The sequence below is a fragment of the Argentina silus genome, assembly GCF_951799395.1.
Source record: "Argentina silus genome assembly, chromosome: 13".
In the NCBI taxonomy this organism is placed as follows: domain Eukaryota; kingdom Metazoa; phylum Chordata; class Actinopteri; order Argentiniformes; family Argentinidae; genus Argentina; species Argentina silus.
In genome coordinates this window covers 5,244,226-5,259,545 of record NC_139667.1, presented here as the reverse complement: position 1 = coordinate 5,259,545, position 15,320 = coordinate 5,244,226, and the positions used below count along the sequence as shown (strand labels likewise).

Here is a 15,320-nt window from a genome sequence, read left to right as displayed (position 1 = left end):
TAAATGCTTTAAAATAACAATACATACACACACACACACACACAATTATTTAAACCTCTTCATCACCTAATGTTATTTCTGTTCAACGTCAATTTATCTTTTGGAGGAAATTCACATGAGTGAGGAGTGATTAAAATTGGCTCCAACATACAGAGGCCTTCACGATAGAAACAAAAGAACTCATCAGCATCAGGAAGTTTGGTTTTATCCTCATCAATCTCATTTCCTTATCTTTCTTCAATCTGCTGGTAGACTTCCCTGCCAAGATAACACAAATATGACTGGGAAGTGCTAAATAAGCTGACCATTGACCAACTTCCCTATATTTTGTTTACTTCTACTGTATGATCAGACACTATTTCTGTCCGATCATCAGAATCAAGGCCCTGTATTGTCCGACTCGTAAAAACCAAGAGTGCCCTTCCTTCTCAGTGAAACAGAGGGGGAACACATGCGATATCACATTCAACAATCAAAAACAAACACATATACACGCACACACTCACACATAAGACAAGGCCACAGGATGTGAAATGAGGACATCGCAGACACAGCTGTGTCCACCTCCTGACCCCTTCCTGACCCCTTCCAGTCAACAGTGCAGCAGACAGTGACCAAAGACACAGACAACCGGCACATTGGGAGCAGTGCATTCTGGGAACAGTGCATTTCTATTACAACAGTACCATTAACATCTACTGTATGAATCATCACTGAAATGATTCTGGCTGACGTATGAAGCCAAAAAAATAGGACAAATTAAGACTGTTTATTTTTTAACTGTTGGTCTAGGGACATTCTTGGTCCTTACGCACAGATATCAGAGTGCTGATGTAAATGACTATACATGTAGGGTCTACACTACATCTATGGCAAGGTGAACAGCACAGTAAATGTGTCCCATGAACCAGTGTTCTCTCTGCTCGTAGAAAGCATTCTTTAGGTCGTTAAGTAGTGTTACTTTCCATTAGCAACAATAAAAACAAACAAACCAATAAGCAAGAGGATATATATATACACAATACTATGATAGTATAACTACTGTATACTACGATAGTGTTCTCTTTATGTACCACATTAGAGCAGCGAAAGCCTTGGTCACTTCTAGATAGAGGTCTATAGTAAGAACCTGGATGTATGAGTAAAGTTTACCCTCATAAGACCCGGCTCCGTCTCTTTTCCAAGCACAGGCATTATCCATGGTCTTGTGCAGTCACTACAGACAAACAGAGGATGACAAGGTAGGCAGGCTGGAGGGGGGGGCTTGGGGAAACACGACAACGTCTTCACTCGTTGCTCCAAAAGGAACGGGGCGAGGGGGGGCAGCACAGGGTACATACGGAGAGAGAGAGAGAGAGAGAGGCCAAACCCTTCATTACAGTATGGTTGGAAGACAAGCAGTCTTTAGTGCACTATACTGAGGACTTTGTTGTGTGCTATATCTATGTTTCAAGTGTCATGTCAAATTCCTCTGAGAATGCAAATAATGTTTATGAATGAGAGATGACCAGAACCTGCTTCAGAGACAACACTTATTTCTCCTCGTATTGCTCTGACCCCCCCCCCCCCCACCACCACCACCCCCCCACCCCACCCTTATCTGTGCCGTGTGGCTGTCCTCTTGGGGGAGGCCTTATCTCTTCTAATCCCCACTCCAGGCTTGACATGCACCATCCACAGGAAGTGAATGCATGCAGTCAGGGGCATCCTATTAAACAGGAAGTCCCCCAGCTTGAAGCCGAGCCGAGTCCTGATTCTCAAACACAATGACATCTCTGACACCCTAACGACCTATAGAGACAATATCCTCTTTACTCTATATTGAGTAAATCCCACAGTGACCAAGTGACACCTCTGCATCATATGTGCCCAGGCATGGCTTTTCTCCCATTAGTCCACAGTAAAACCAAAAGATCACAAAATACACATCTTCTAAATTAAGACAACTAAATCAACTGAAAATCAACAGATAAAAAAGAGCCCTTTCGAAAAATACAGAAGAGAGAGAAACCAAGATGCAGACTGAATATTTAAGATTCGATAAATTCTTGACTTAACTCTCAAGTACAAAAAAAAAACTATAAAGTATTTGAAATAAATACTCAAGGTTGACATCACAATTCAATAAAGACAATGCATGTATGGTTAAGGAAGGGGTAACTTTAAAGATTTACTTTAAACCCACAAGCCAGGAAGAGTAGAAATGTGTCAATGACCAAAATCATTAACATCTCCCAATACAATGGGACACGAAGGTAAAAAAGAGATCAACTACTGATTAAATAAAATCATAGTGAGTCACAGATCATAGCATTTGGGGACAAGTGGTGTCTAGTCACTTCAGTCCTTTGAAGGTCCATGCTTGAAGGTGACTGCAGTGAACAGGGAAGCATCTGGCAGGAACAAGGGCTAGTGGCATAGGGGCTTGGTTGTATATCTAGGGGGTGAAGAGGGAGCATGCTCCTACGGGCATGGGTTAGGACGACAGGGGCAGGCGGGGTGAGGGCACCGGACTAGGACAGATGAAGGCAGGTGAAGAGCTGGGGCACCAGGAAGAGAGCGCTGAAGCCCACCGTCCCGTAGACGACGTACCTGTAGGGCAGCTCCACCTCCATGTGCTGTCTGGCCTTACGCACGTCTCCACTGGGAATGCCCGCGATGCGGCAGGCCAGCGGGATGGTGACGGCCTTCATGACGGCGCGCGTGCCCAGCAGCACCACCACGCCCAGGCAGAACCTCAGCATGGCCACAGCCACCAGGGCGGCGCTGAGGGGTGGCGGGGACAGGGGCAGCATGGACAGAGCGGGGTCGGGCATCAGGCCCAGGTGGTGGTTGAGGTGGGAGGCCAGGGCCACGCCGGCGCCGGTGCCCAGGATCTGGGCGGTGTCACCCCGCGAGGTGCTCCAGGTGTCCAGGGTGAAGGAGAAGAGGCCCATGCCCAGGTGCAGGGAGATGATGATGAGGGGGGCGTAGCGGCATGTCAGGTTGAAGTTGTCGATCAGGTCCAGCGCTGGCTGGAACACCACCAGGATCAGGATGCTGTACAGGAAGCCAGCGATGATGTCCTAGAAATACAACAAGAAAAGGGGTTTAGCAACTCCTGACTTTCATACACAGAGCCTCGTATGAAATATTCAAAACAATGCTTTATTTATATGAGCAATGGAAGATAGAAGTTTCTTTTTTAAAGGTAGACTCTGGGATATGACGACGGCAACGCTGCCACTTTCACACAGACTTTCAAATTCGGAGATGCAACAGACTAGAGAACACTCATGCAACCCATGCATAAACATAGACATGTTGAAACCTGTGCGTCAAAAGTTTTCGCTCTGGTTCACTATATTCAATATATTTGATGAAAGTTGCTGTTTTCACGGGTGTGACTTCATATCCCAGTGTACCTTTAACACGACTGTGTTACATTTTTTGCTGAGATGGCAGGGGGTTTTTTCAATAGAGGAAGATATGTTGAATAATTGTGGTGGGAGGATTTGTTGTTGAGATTGAGAAATAGGAGAGCTAGCCTCTGAGAACAATAAGGGTCGGGGGTCATTGAATATATTCTGTGTACTATACAGAGTGAATTAATTACTTCCCTGTGCTCCTATGTAAGCAAAACGGAAAGTCCCTCATTTACATATTTTCATGTTTTTGATGCGTTTCATCAAAAGAATGTCTTTGCTGCTGCTTCTTGTCGACTTTTGTACATGATGTAGGCAAAGAACAGGACTGACTGGAACACCACAAACACCACAAAGTGGATGGTGGACAGACAGGAAGGCATTAGAGGGGGTCCAGGATGAGTCTGTCTAAAGTTCCAGTTCACTTCACGATTAGGTGTGAGACTCCATGGAAGCCATATGACAAAGTATGTCCGTCACCTTTTCATATGGAAGCCTGGGAAAGTTTATTGCAAGACAGGTGTATGAACATGAACAGCATCAAACTGCATGACTTCAAATGGGCATGAGACAGTGAGAGTCATGAGATTAACATCTCTAATCACAGTCCTTTCACACTCCCACGCTCCCTCCGCAGCCCTCCGAGCTCCCTCCATGGTGTCAGCCAGTGAGTCATTCATTAACCCACTGTAACGTCTCGTTCTGTTTCTTAGTTTATGTTTGTTTTTGTTTCACGTTGTTCGTTTATTGTTTCCTGTTTGTTTTTGTGTTCCTCACCTTGTCTCTCGTTTCAGACACTTGGCCTTGTATGTTTCCCACCTGTGTGATTGTCTAAACCGCCCTGATTGGCTTCACCTGTTCCTCATCATCCTTCCCTGTGTGTTTAGTCTGTGTGTTGCCCTGTCTCTGTGCCAGTTCATCTTTGTACCTTTGTGTCATACGTCACAGCATTTCCTAGTGATAAGTATTGTTTTTTAATCTCTGAGTATGTTTTTGACTTTGCCTTTTTGCCTACCCCTTTTTGGATTACCTGCCTGCCTTTTTGAACTGCCTACCTGTGTACCAAACCCTGCTTTGCCTACCCCCTTCCTGGATTATCTACCTACCCATTGACTGCCTACCTGTGTACCAAACCCTGCTTTGCCTGCCCCCTTCCTGGATTATCTACCTACCCATTGACTGCCTACCTGTGTACCAAACCCTGCTTTGCCTACCCCCTTCCTGGATTATCTGCCTACCCATTGACTGCCTACCTGTGTACCGAACTTTTCTGAAAGTAAAGACTATTCTATTGGATTTAAGTTTTTGTCTCCGAGTCGTGCATTTGAGTCTTTGCTTGAGTACTCCTGCCATTATACCCACCCTAGCTCACATCTACGGTATCCACCACAGACATCCCCACCATGGTACGGTCACGTGTTGATCACACGAGTTTGAATCAGTGCAAGGGCACATGCTCCTATCACAGGGAGCTTGAGCTGTGAGAGAGTCCAAAAGACCAGGGGGACGGTAGAGGAAATAGCTATAAATAGACTAGCACTTTTGGTGAATTTAGGCTACTACTCAAATGAGTGAGTGATGATTTCAATTCCTATATCACGATTGAATTAAATGACAACATTATTGGATTTCTGCACCATGTTAGTAATAATCAGTTAGGAATAATATGCCACTGAATGCAGGAAATGGAACTTTACAACATGACTAGATTTTCCACCATGTCGGTCAGATAAATGCACATTCATGACCATGTACATTTACATTTGACATTTAGCCGACACCTTTATCCAAATCGACTTACCACAAGTACGTTTGTCTAAAGTAAGTGAATCATCTATACATCAGTCATCATGAGAAGATCTATGCCAGGACCAGGGGCCATCGGCAGTCACAATGATAGAAGGAAGGATTACTTTTTTATTTTTCTTCTTTTAATTATTTACAGTAGAGAAACACATGGGGTAGTGTCCACAGAGAAAGAAATAGAAACAGAGATAACTATGTCCTACAATTACGTCAGCCCTGACAATTACACCAGCTTTACCCAGCACCCGAACTCCCATCCGCCAGTCCAAAGGTTTAGCCCTTTACTTTACTGGCCCAGGAATGGACCTGGAAGAAGGAACATACGATATGATTACACTTTATGTTCTTATCATTGCCCTTGTAATGTCGGCCTGGCAATCATGAATGCTATCAGTAGTCAACATTTGTCTACTGGTGCAATTATTCAAACCCTATGTGAGATCAAACGCACACATCTCAGTTTAGGGGTTCTGGGCCTCGAAAGTGAAAGTGATGAAGTGAATTAGGGGCAGCACACAAAAGTGTTCCTTCCGACACATACCTTTATTGGCTATTTATCCTGTTCTGACTTCACATAAAATGAAGCTTGTTTAGCAGGCATTACATTGGCATTGATCTAGTGCCTCTAACCCCTTGGCACCAAATTAGGGTTCATGAGGCGAAGAGAGAGAGAAAAGGTGAGCGCTGCAGCAACCCAAATGATAAACTAAAAAAGATCTATTGTCACAGAACGACTAGGAGAAGGTTAGGCAGCCGTTTCCTTAAAACTTAAGCTAATTTTCCTCTAGTTTTACCCTCTAAAATCCTTAATGACTTAATAGGATCAGCTATCAGGACTCATTAGTTCAGATGACGGTATAACCACGGCTTAAAGAGACACAGGCTGGGGGAGAATCAGCCAGTGTTTCGGCTTCTGCCACACTCTGGGTTCCGAGATTAGTCTTCTTCATGCTGGAGAACCTGGGGACGTAACTCCACAAGAGCTGCCCTAAATCTCAAAGCATCGCTGAGGCATAAAAGGGAGGAAGTGTTTTCATTGGGCATAATGAGGTTTTAAGTTGATACAGAACACATTATGCAGCCATGCCTGGCAGCAGAGACCACAAATGGAAGTTCTACTACAGCAACCCCCCCCCCAGCAGCATCTGATACAGCATCCCCCAGACAGCGCATTAAACCCCATTAACAGCATTAGCCCTGCTATTAGGCTTTTAGAGGACCTGGAAATGAGCTGTCATTCCCTGTACACAGATTGAACAATGATGTACAGAAGGAGGTCAGGATGCTATGGAGGAGAGGGTGAGGCTGCCCAGGGTTCCTGCCAGGACTAGACTCCCCTGTGTCTGCTGGGTAACAGTCACTCTCCTGGGTGTCACTCCACCAGTCAGGCTCTGACCTGAGACATGACACCGGCATTACCACAGTAACCGACACCCAGACGACCGACAGGCAAACCCAACACAGTAGCCAGCATAGCAATGACATCATACCAATGAGTGTATTTTTTCACTGGGACTGAAAGAAAGCTGTGGAAAAAACACAGAGAGAAAGAGATAGACAGACAGATACACACAGATACACACAGACACACACACACACACACACACACACACAGACATGCACACTTGTGTGGTTCTGGTGCAGAGTTGCACAAACAGGGCAACAAGAGAGAGCATATTAGGACAGCATGCCCTAACTCTACTACCCCAGATGGCCCTGCCTGCCTGCCTGCCTACAGCTCAACTCAACTGTGTGCTATGTTACATAACACAGAAAACAACAAAAACATTCCAGGGATGAAAAGGTTAGAAAACCCTAAAAGAAAAATAAAGACTTCCACAAGATATGGTCTAAATTCTCTTCTCACGCAAAAAACACCACCTTCTTGCAATGACAGCTTTGTGCTCATAGAACAGTGTTTCATGACTGTGCCTGTAGACCCAGAGGCGGAAACCAAATGCAAGTAAGGTAATCTGTGATGTTCTCATTTTCCCAAACCCCTGCAGCAGACTAAACAAGTCTGCCAAGTCCAGTAATTCACTCACTCACTTACACACATGAAACACACACCAAAGCTTAATCTTAATAGGATGTTTGGGTAGTTAAATCAGGTTGTATGGGAGAGGGAGCAGTTACACTGAGACAGGAATAGCAGGGTAATGCAATGTTTATAAAATATCTATGTGCAGTGAGCATGAAGACGAGTTCCAGTGTGTGTTTGTGTGTGTGTGTGTGTGTGCGTGTATATATATATATATATATATTCTTGGCACACTTTGGGCCCCTTTATACCAATCAATCATCGCTTGAATGCCACAGCCTACTTGAGTATTGTTGCCGACCATGTGCATACCTTTACAATTTACCCATATTCTAATGGCTACTTCCAGAATGATAATGCACCTATACACAGTACCAGTCAAAAGTTTGGACACACCTTGCCAAGAGTGTGCAAAGCTGTCATCAAAGCAAAAGGTGGCTCCTTTGAAGAATCTAAAATATAAAACATATTCTGGTTTGTTTAACACTTTTTTTTGTTTAATACATAATTCCATATGTGTTCCTTCATAGTTTTGATGTCTTCAATATTAATCTACAATGTAGAAAATAATTAAAAAAAATAAAGAAAAACCATTGAATGAGAAGGTGTGTCCAAACTTTTGACTGGTAGTGTATATATTCTGCTTCTCTTCTGTAAGGTGACCTTGGGTGACCTGAAAGGCGCCTCCAAATAAAATGCATTATTATTATTATTATTATATAAAATATACTGTAGGGTTGAGCATGTCAGTGAGAATGCCACTTGTCCGTTGGCCTGGAGAGGGTTTACAAACCCTCCAAGCCAGTGGCACGCTGGCCCAGTAAATAATTAAAATTAGAAATAAGAAAACATTATGACGGTGCCTAATACCCAGTATACTGGTGAGAATTACATAAATACGCTAACTTGTTCAATCGTTGTGAAATTCATCCGATGTAATTAGCAAGTTAATTCATTCATAATTCGCCCCACACCGTTTGATCCCAACCTCGAATCGTGAGAAATCCGGGGAGCACATTCCAGAAACAGCCGGTTGTTTGACAGTGATAGAGAAGCACAACAGAGGTGGTAACCATAGAAACGTCTGTTTTAAGTTGTTAGATATCTAAATCTTAACTACTTTGACTGAGGTATTTTTCCTGGACATTGTCTTATTGTCATGCACTGACTGAATGAAATGGCCAAGAATATGCCTTCACATATTTTGCCAACAATTGCTTAACCACAAAGGTAAAATGTCATGTGTGTGACTTATTAATGCTCACAATTTAGATACTATTTACTGTAGGAGAGTTAAATAAGTAGCTAAATAATCATCCTAAAAGCTACTTATTAACCCGGAAACGCAGAGTTAAAATAAAGTATATACTTGTAAAGCAATAAAGCTTTCCTTCCTGCTGTGCTAATATCGGGCCAGTCAGTTCCTCCTCCAGGCCAGTAACTCTTACTCATCCCTAACAGCTGGTAGCAGTTTGAGGGGCACCAGCAGCCTGTAACTCAGCCTGTGGTACGACCAACTCCACCAAACAGCCCCCTCTTCCCGAACCTATCAGCCTCCCGGGCCTTTATCTGATAAGCCACCCCTGCTCCCTAAATGCATATAATCATCTGATCCACTGGAGAAACACTATGCTCTTGCCTAGTGAGTAATTACCCTGTTTCCACCTCAGTACAGGGCTTCACTGTACTTCCCGTAGCCCACAGGGAGAAGACACCAGAGCCAGCATTTGGCACAAGGCTGAGGACGAGGTGATATTACCGTTTAGATACTGTTACACTGAGGTTAGGTGTATCACATTCAGAGTGCTGTCAAGACACACCATGTGTGAACAGCCCCTGACTTGCCTAGCTGACTGGGTGCTAGTCTGACATCGATTACGGGCACGGCGTCATTAATGGGTGAGGCGGTGCGGACTTACCAGGATAGAGTGCATGCCCATGTAGATGCGGCTGACGCAGACCAGAAGACACCAAAACAACGCCAGGCTGAACCCCACTAGGAAGGGGTACTGCAGAGAGAGGGAGAAACAAACAAAGGGAGAAAATATGGAATTAGCAGACACTCTTATATTGTTATTATGCTGCCATGCTTCTCTACTGTACTCTGGTGGTCCAGTATTTTATAGTGTCCAATGCACACATAGAGCATTGTACTAAAGGGAGCATACACATTCAGTCAGACAAGGATATGAATTTTCAACATGACATCCGTCATTTTCTTATCAGACGGAGTGTGCTGGGACTCTAGCAGGGAGATGGGGGAGGGAGGAAGGGGAGACTGCTGAGGTTTGCACACTGGGTAAAAGCCTTTTGTTCTTCCTCTTCATTGTGGCTCCAGTGTTTGGAGATGGCTCAAATTTCCTCTCTCACAGCACAGAATACCATTAAACCCCACCCCTCCGCCCCCCCCCACCCCCCCAGGGTTTTCCTCTCTCCCACTCATCTGATGTCTCTGAACTCTTGAGGAGAAATGATGGGGAGGACTTTATTTACCACAGCTAACACTCTCACACAAAAAGAGACTGTATTCATAGACTGCCACTTCTGTAGATACAGACACACACACCAGTGCTACATAAACCATGGATAATATATCCAGTCAGCACTTCAATCGAGTGCATTGAACAAGATAGAACAATCAAAGACACCAGAGAGGGCCTATGGAATCTAGATACCACACATCATATCATTTATAACTTTTTGTCCACTGTCAAAAGTCTTGGCCTTCATTTTTGAAAGCCTTTGTGGACTGAGATTACAATCCAGGTCCTCTCACACCTGTAACTAGACACAGAAGGTGAATCAAATGGTGGCTCATCCATCTAGCCTGGATGAGCCAGCAGCAAAGAATCCCTCTGAAGGCTTTGCACAGAGCAGACAGAGACCAAATGATGGGGACAGAGAGTAGAAAGGCTACTTTGTGTGTGTGTGTGTGTGTGTGTGTGTGTGTGTGTGTGTGTGAATTAGACACAAAGCTGGGTCACACACACATTCACGTAGCCTGCTCTGGTGTCCTACTGCCGCCCTGAACTGTTCTGAGATCAGAGTTCAGTGTGTGTGTGTTGTGGGGGAAAAGAGAACAGGGGGTTGGAGTGGGGAGGTGGAGGAAACCGTTGCCTTGTGGAGAACACTGTCCAAACAGCTCCCCTTCTTCCCTGTGTAAACATATGGACTATCTGTAGAGGGGCCCCAGAGCCATGTTTGTATGCTTGTTTGGCTGGACGCCCAGTGCCACAGTACTTCTGCTGTGGTGACACCGCGGTCGACCCATGCAAACGTTTATGGAGATGGTGTGTGCACTGTGCGGCTTGTGGTTCTCTGCTGCTTGTTACGGAGTGGGCCCTGGGCCGGCCCTGTGATCTCTTGATGTGGATCTCCCCATTTTGCAAAAAGTAAAGCAAAAAGCCATATCTCTGAACATGGCATGAATGGCCAACCTATTCCCAGCGTTACCCACACATGAAAGCCTATTGCCCAGTGAAAGGCTTCTCTCAGCTATCCTTCACATGGCCTTGCATGCCTCCTCTCACTGCCAGAACCCTCATAGGGAGAGACATCTGGCTCTAATTACTGGTCTAGTAGGGCCAGTCCTGAGTATGGGGGGGGGGGGGGGGGGGGGGGCAATAAACGTCTGCAGCACATCCCAAATTCTTGCTAAGCTCAGGCAAGCCAGCGAGAAGAGCCAGCGAGAAGAGCCAGCGAGAAGAGCCAGCAAGAAGAGTCAAAGGCAAACAGCCACACCCTGCAGCACAGGCCTACCATATCACACATTATATCAGTCATGTCACGTGCAGCAGTGATGTAAGGAAGATGCTGAGTGTGCTTAGGGGTAGAAAATTATTTTACATTGAGTGATTTTAAAAAAAAAAAGGGCGTATGTAGCCTCTTCCTCTGTATAAATCTGAACAGTTCTCAGTAAATCAGTAAAAAAAAAAAATTGGTTGCAAAAATGATAGGTGGGGAGTCCGTGGGTAAAGAGAGTGCAAGATAGGCTTAGGTCTATAGTGATAATGTAGAGATGACAGGTGTTGGGAGTCGTATCTGAAACAGACAAAAGCCACGGTCTGCCACCAGCACAGAGGAGCTGTGAGTTGTCAGTGGCTTATCTAGAGCACTGGAGGAGGCTTGGATTCCTCTCTTATCCCGTGTCCCAGTGGGGAGCCAGTGGGCAGTGCTGAGCAGACACCAATCCTTCCCATACACTCCTGTTGTAATTCAAACAGGGACGTACACTCACTGAGCCCTTTATTAGGAACACTATACGAATACTGTGTAGGGCCTCCCTTTGCTCTCAAAACAATTATTTGTGGCATTGATTCCACAAGATGTTGGAAACATTCCTTTGAGATTCTGGTCCTGACATGACATGATTGCATTACACAATTCCTGCAGGTCTTTCTGGTGCACTTTCAAGCTGTGAATCATCCGTTCTACCACATCCCAAAGGTGTTCTATTGGATTCAAATCCAGTGACTGGGAAGTGCCACTGAAGAACACTGAACTCATTGTCATGTCCATGAAGGTTTGAGACGACTTTTGCTTTGTGACATGGTGCATTACCATGCTGGAAGTAGCCAATAGAAGATGGGCAAATTGTGACCATGAAGGGATGCACATGGTCAGCAACAATACTCAAGTAGGCTGTGGCATTCAAGCAATGATTGATTGGTATTAACGGGCCCAAAGTGTACCAAGAAAACATTCCCCACACCGTTACACCACCTCCACCACGAGAAGGTGTACAGCTGTTCCTAATAAAGCGCCCGGTGAGTGTAAATGAGTCACTTTTCTTTAGAACCAGGAGGCAGAGAGAACAGGGAAGTAGGACACAAAGATAAGAGTAGGGGGCCGTGTGGGGGACAGGCCTAACGGACAACAGTGTTACAATCTGTGGTGGAGGAAATATGGAGTAACATGGGGGAGGGGGGGTTTCACTGGCAGTTCAATGGTGAAGTCACCTCTTGGTTAGTTTGGTTTGTTTTTAAATGGAGATTTTGGTCTGTTTTTATGGAGAATTATACCATAGGCTACAATCCCCAATGTGGGGTGTGGTGCAATAGTTTCCAACAACAGCGAATTTTAGAACTGTACTTTACTGCAATGGTGTGACATTTTCACAGAGTAACAACATGATGAGCCAGCATACTAAGTGTGGGGAGATTAAAGGGCAATGTTGTGTTTAACGTTGCACATTGCAAGGCTACATCAAATCTTAAACAGACCCACTCATATCTTTAACTATATCTTTAAACTGGAGCATTTGACCTTTAATGATGCCATTCACAGAGGGTGACTACCAGAAACCTCATGCTTTCTTCTGTTCAGTGAAACTTCTGCTTCTATTTTCCTCAACCGTTGACAGCTCCATGGAAACACTGCTGTAAGGGGAAGCAGCCACTTGATACCTACTTCCCTTTCTCCAAACTGAAAAAGCAAACAGCATGTGAATAACGGTCAGGTAATAAATAACAGTAACTTTACCTCCCAACGCCCATAGGTCAACATGAACAGCGAGAAGGGGATGGCGGTGCCCGACATGGCGTGCGTAGAGGGCATACTGTACTCAGAATTGTAAAACATCTCCACCTTGACCACAGGTGGCGAGGCTGGCCTAGGCCAGCGAATTACATCCTTAGTGCACTGACCCAAGTACATGACCCAAACCCAGACCACGATCAGTCGCCGGCTAACATAGGCGTCCACGTTCCATATGAAGAATGGGAAAAAGGTGATGTAAAACAGCTCGTTTCCCAGCTCCGTTCCTAAGGTGAACATGTAGTACAAAAACTTGTTCTCAATTAAAAACTCCTGTCCCACATCACCTGTCAGAGAGTTTTTGCGCAGGGGCTTTACAGTACTCCGAGAGTCCTCACTGACACTCTCCCCTGGCCTTGTTATCTCCGGGACACAGTCCACCCCAGACCCGTTGACTGCGCTTGAACCGTTTTCCGTGAGATCTCGAGCCCCAACATCGCTGGCTCCAGCGCGGGGGCAACCATTCACGCTGTGCTCCACCGTTTCACTGGTGACCACTGCCCCGTTTTTGGGACCATTATCAAACCCGTCTGGTTTCAAAGTGTTCCCCGTGGAGGTGACAGTCCTCTGCCGGAGACCCTCTGTTTTTTCCCCTTCTCCGCCTCCGTTGACAGTGCATTTCTCACTTTCACTAGGAAGATGGTTAATGCAGGCGCCGTTGTTGTGCAAGTGAGCCCGCTCCACTTCTTTGGTCTCCGATGAGTTCCTAGAAAACGTCCCGCGTACACCACAGATCTGCTGGAACCGTGCTACATGGTGCGGGTCTTGCAGATAATGATAGAGTTGTCCAATTTTCGTTTTTATAGTTTTTTCCATGGTCACTATTGCGGCGATTAATAAAGAGCACTGTCTAACTTTATATACGGCTAGTCAACTAGCTAGGTTAGCTTTCTGGGCTTTCAAGCAGAAGCCCGTGCATCATGGCCCGTGCATCAAGTGCTCAGTTTACAATAGCGAGTTTCCAAAATAAACACATTCATCAAGAGGACCTAAAAAATCACACCGTGTCTTCCTATCGTAGACTGCAATAATATTTGTTTTAACGGAAAACGATATCGTAAAAACAGCTGTCAACAATTTCTTGTTGACAGAGGGTGTTCAGTAGATGTTCGGCTCCCGATGCGACCAGCTCCGCTATCTCAAGTAGTGTCCGGTTACTGACAGATCTATGGAGTACTCGGTGACGCGCACCATTGACAGTGGCGCGCACGCATGGTTGACGCACTCAGGACTTCTACGTGACTGCGCCTGTGCCTCAATCATTTGTAGCACTGCGAACGCGCACTCCAAATAAGCAGGTCAGATTGAGACCTGAAAACTGAAAATGACCTGTTTTTTTCTTTTCATAATTCACTTTACATTAATAGTTCATTGTTGATCTTCAAATGTGATATTGTCAGTGATGGTAGGGTATGTGATTCATGTGATACATATAAAAGTAATATCATCCTTTTGTACCCCTCACAGAACCGAGGGCATTCATTCAAAATCATGACTCACAATGACACAATCAGAATACACGATGGCAGTACAACTCACGTAGTTTATTGATAGCAATCACCTGAAAAAGACAGATCAATGGTGCTCTTTCCATAGTTCTTTTGGCAAAATAGCTACTCTTTAATGTTGAAGAATATGCCCATTTTCATCAAAATATAGATTCATATGTTAAAATATTGAGCATTTAATATTTAGGTCAAAAATTTACATTTTATTTCAAACCCCATTTTAGTGATTGTTGCAACAATCAAACAATCTTTACACTGAACACACACTACTAATCAAATACAGGGAAAGAATGAGACAATACCAAATAATTTTAAATCCATTTTGGGGGAAATAAAAAATAAAAAGTTAAACATACTGTATGATCATACAGTAGGGTTATCTTTTTTAGGAAACCCACATAAAACAGAGTAAAAGTTGAAAATTAGTGAATAGGGAACATAATAACAATCTGCTACTGTTGATATGTAATCTTAACTAATCCTGCTGAATCAGGTAAGTGATATTCTCCAAGCACCAGCTAAGTACTGTGATGATTTACCACTGAGCAGGTTTCCCTTGAGCGTGGGGGGTGATTTAGTTCCATCAAAACAGCCAATAACAGGCTGAGCATGAAGCTTCAGTGCTTTTTTTTTTCTTGACCTAAATAATATTAAAACAGCTAAAAACAGATTCTGTGCATGAATAACCATCATTGTGGTCCCAGTTTCACCCCCTCGGTTTCAACCAGCAGAGGGCAGCACAGTGCTGTGAAGGAAAGTCAAAACACAGCCACAGTCACACACATCGTAAAAATCATTACACAGGCAGTACCTCTGAACAAGTATCTTTTAAAATTGAGGATTTTGAAATGACACATTGATTATAGACATGTTTAGTGAAATACAGAATATTCATAGATACACAATAGAGTTGTTTGATGGTAACACAAGCATACCAGAGCAAACATCCAAACCTCTGTAGTGGCAAGGTGCATTAATTGGATCCCTGAATATACTCATGGTTTAGATGAGTAGTAACCATACAAA

At 44.5% G+C, this 15,320-nt stretch overlaps 1 protein-coding gene across 1 annotated transcript; it reads right to left on the bottom strand.

Annotated features, from left to right (window-relative positions):
* Nucleotides 1-1,606: 1,606 nt before the first annotated feature.
* Nucleotides 1,607-13,795, bottom strand: sgpp1b (sphingosine-1-phosphate phosphatase 1b). Its single transcript, XM_083684019.1, has 3 exons — nt 12,733-13,795; nt 9,171-9,260; nt 1,607-3,065 (listed from the first exon to the last, which is right to left on the bottom strand). Exons 1-3 carry the CDS (start codon nt 13,600-13,602, stop codon nt 2,514-2,516), a joined length of 1,512 nt encoding a protein of 503 aa, XP_083540145.1. The 5' UTR covers nt 13,603-13,795; the 3' UTR covers nt 1,607-2,513.
* Between the last annotated feature and the right edge of the window lie 1,525 nt (nt 13,796-15,320).

What these genes read in the sequence shown, in the direction of transcription:
- sgpp1b (XM_083684019.1), bottom strand. Translation starts at nt 13,602, where the DNA reads ATGGAAAAAACTATAAAAACGAAAATTGGACAACTCTATCATTATCTG. An exon ending in TGACCTATGGGCGTTGGGAG is followed by an intron (nt 9,261 to 12,732) that starts GTAAAGTTACTG and finishes CTCTCTCTGCAG; the next exon opens with TACCCCTTCCTAGTGGGGTT. An exon ending in TGGGCATGCACTCTATCCTG is followed by an intron (nt 3,066 to 9,170) that starts GTAAGTCCGCAC and finishes TTGTATTTCTAG; the next exon opens with GACATCATCGCTGGCTTCCT.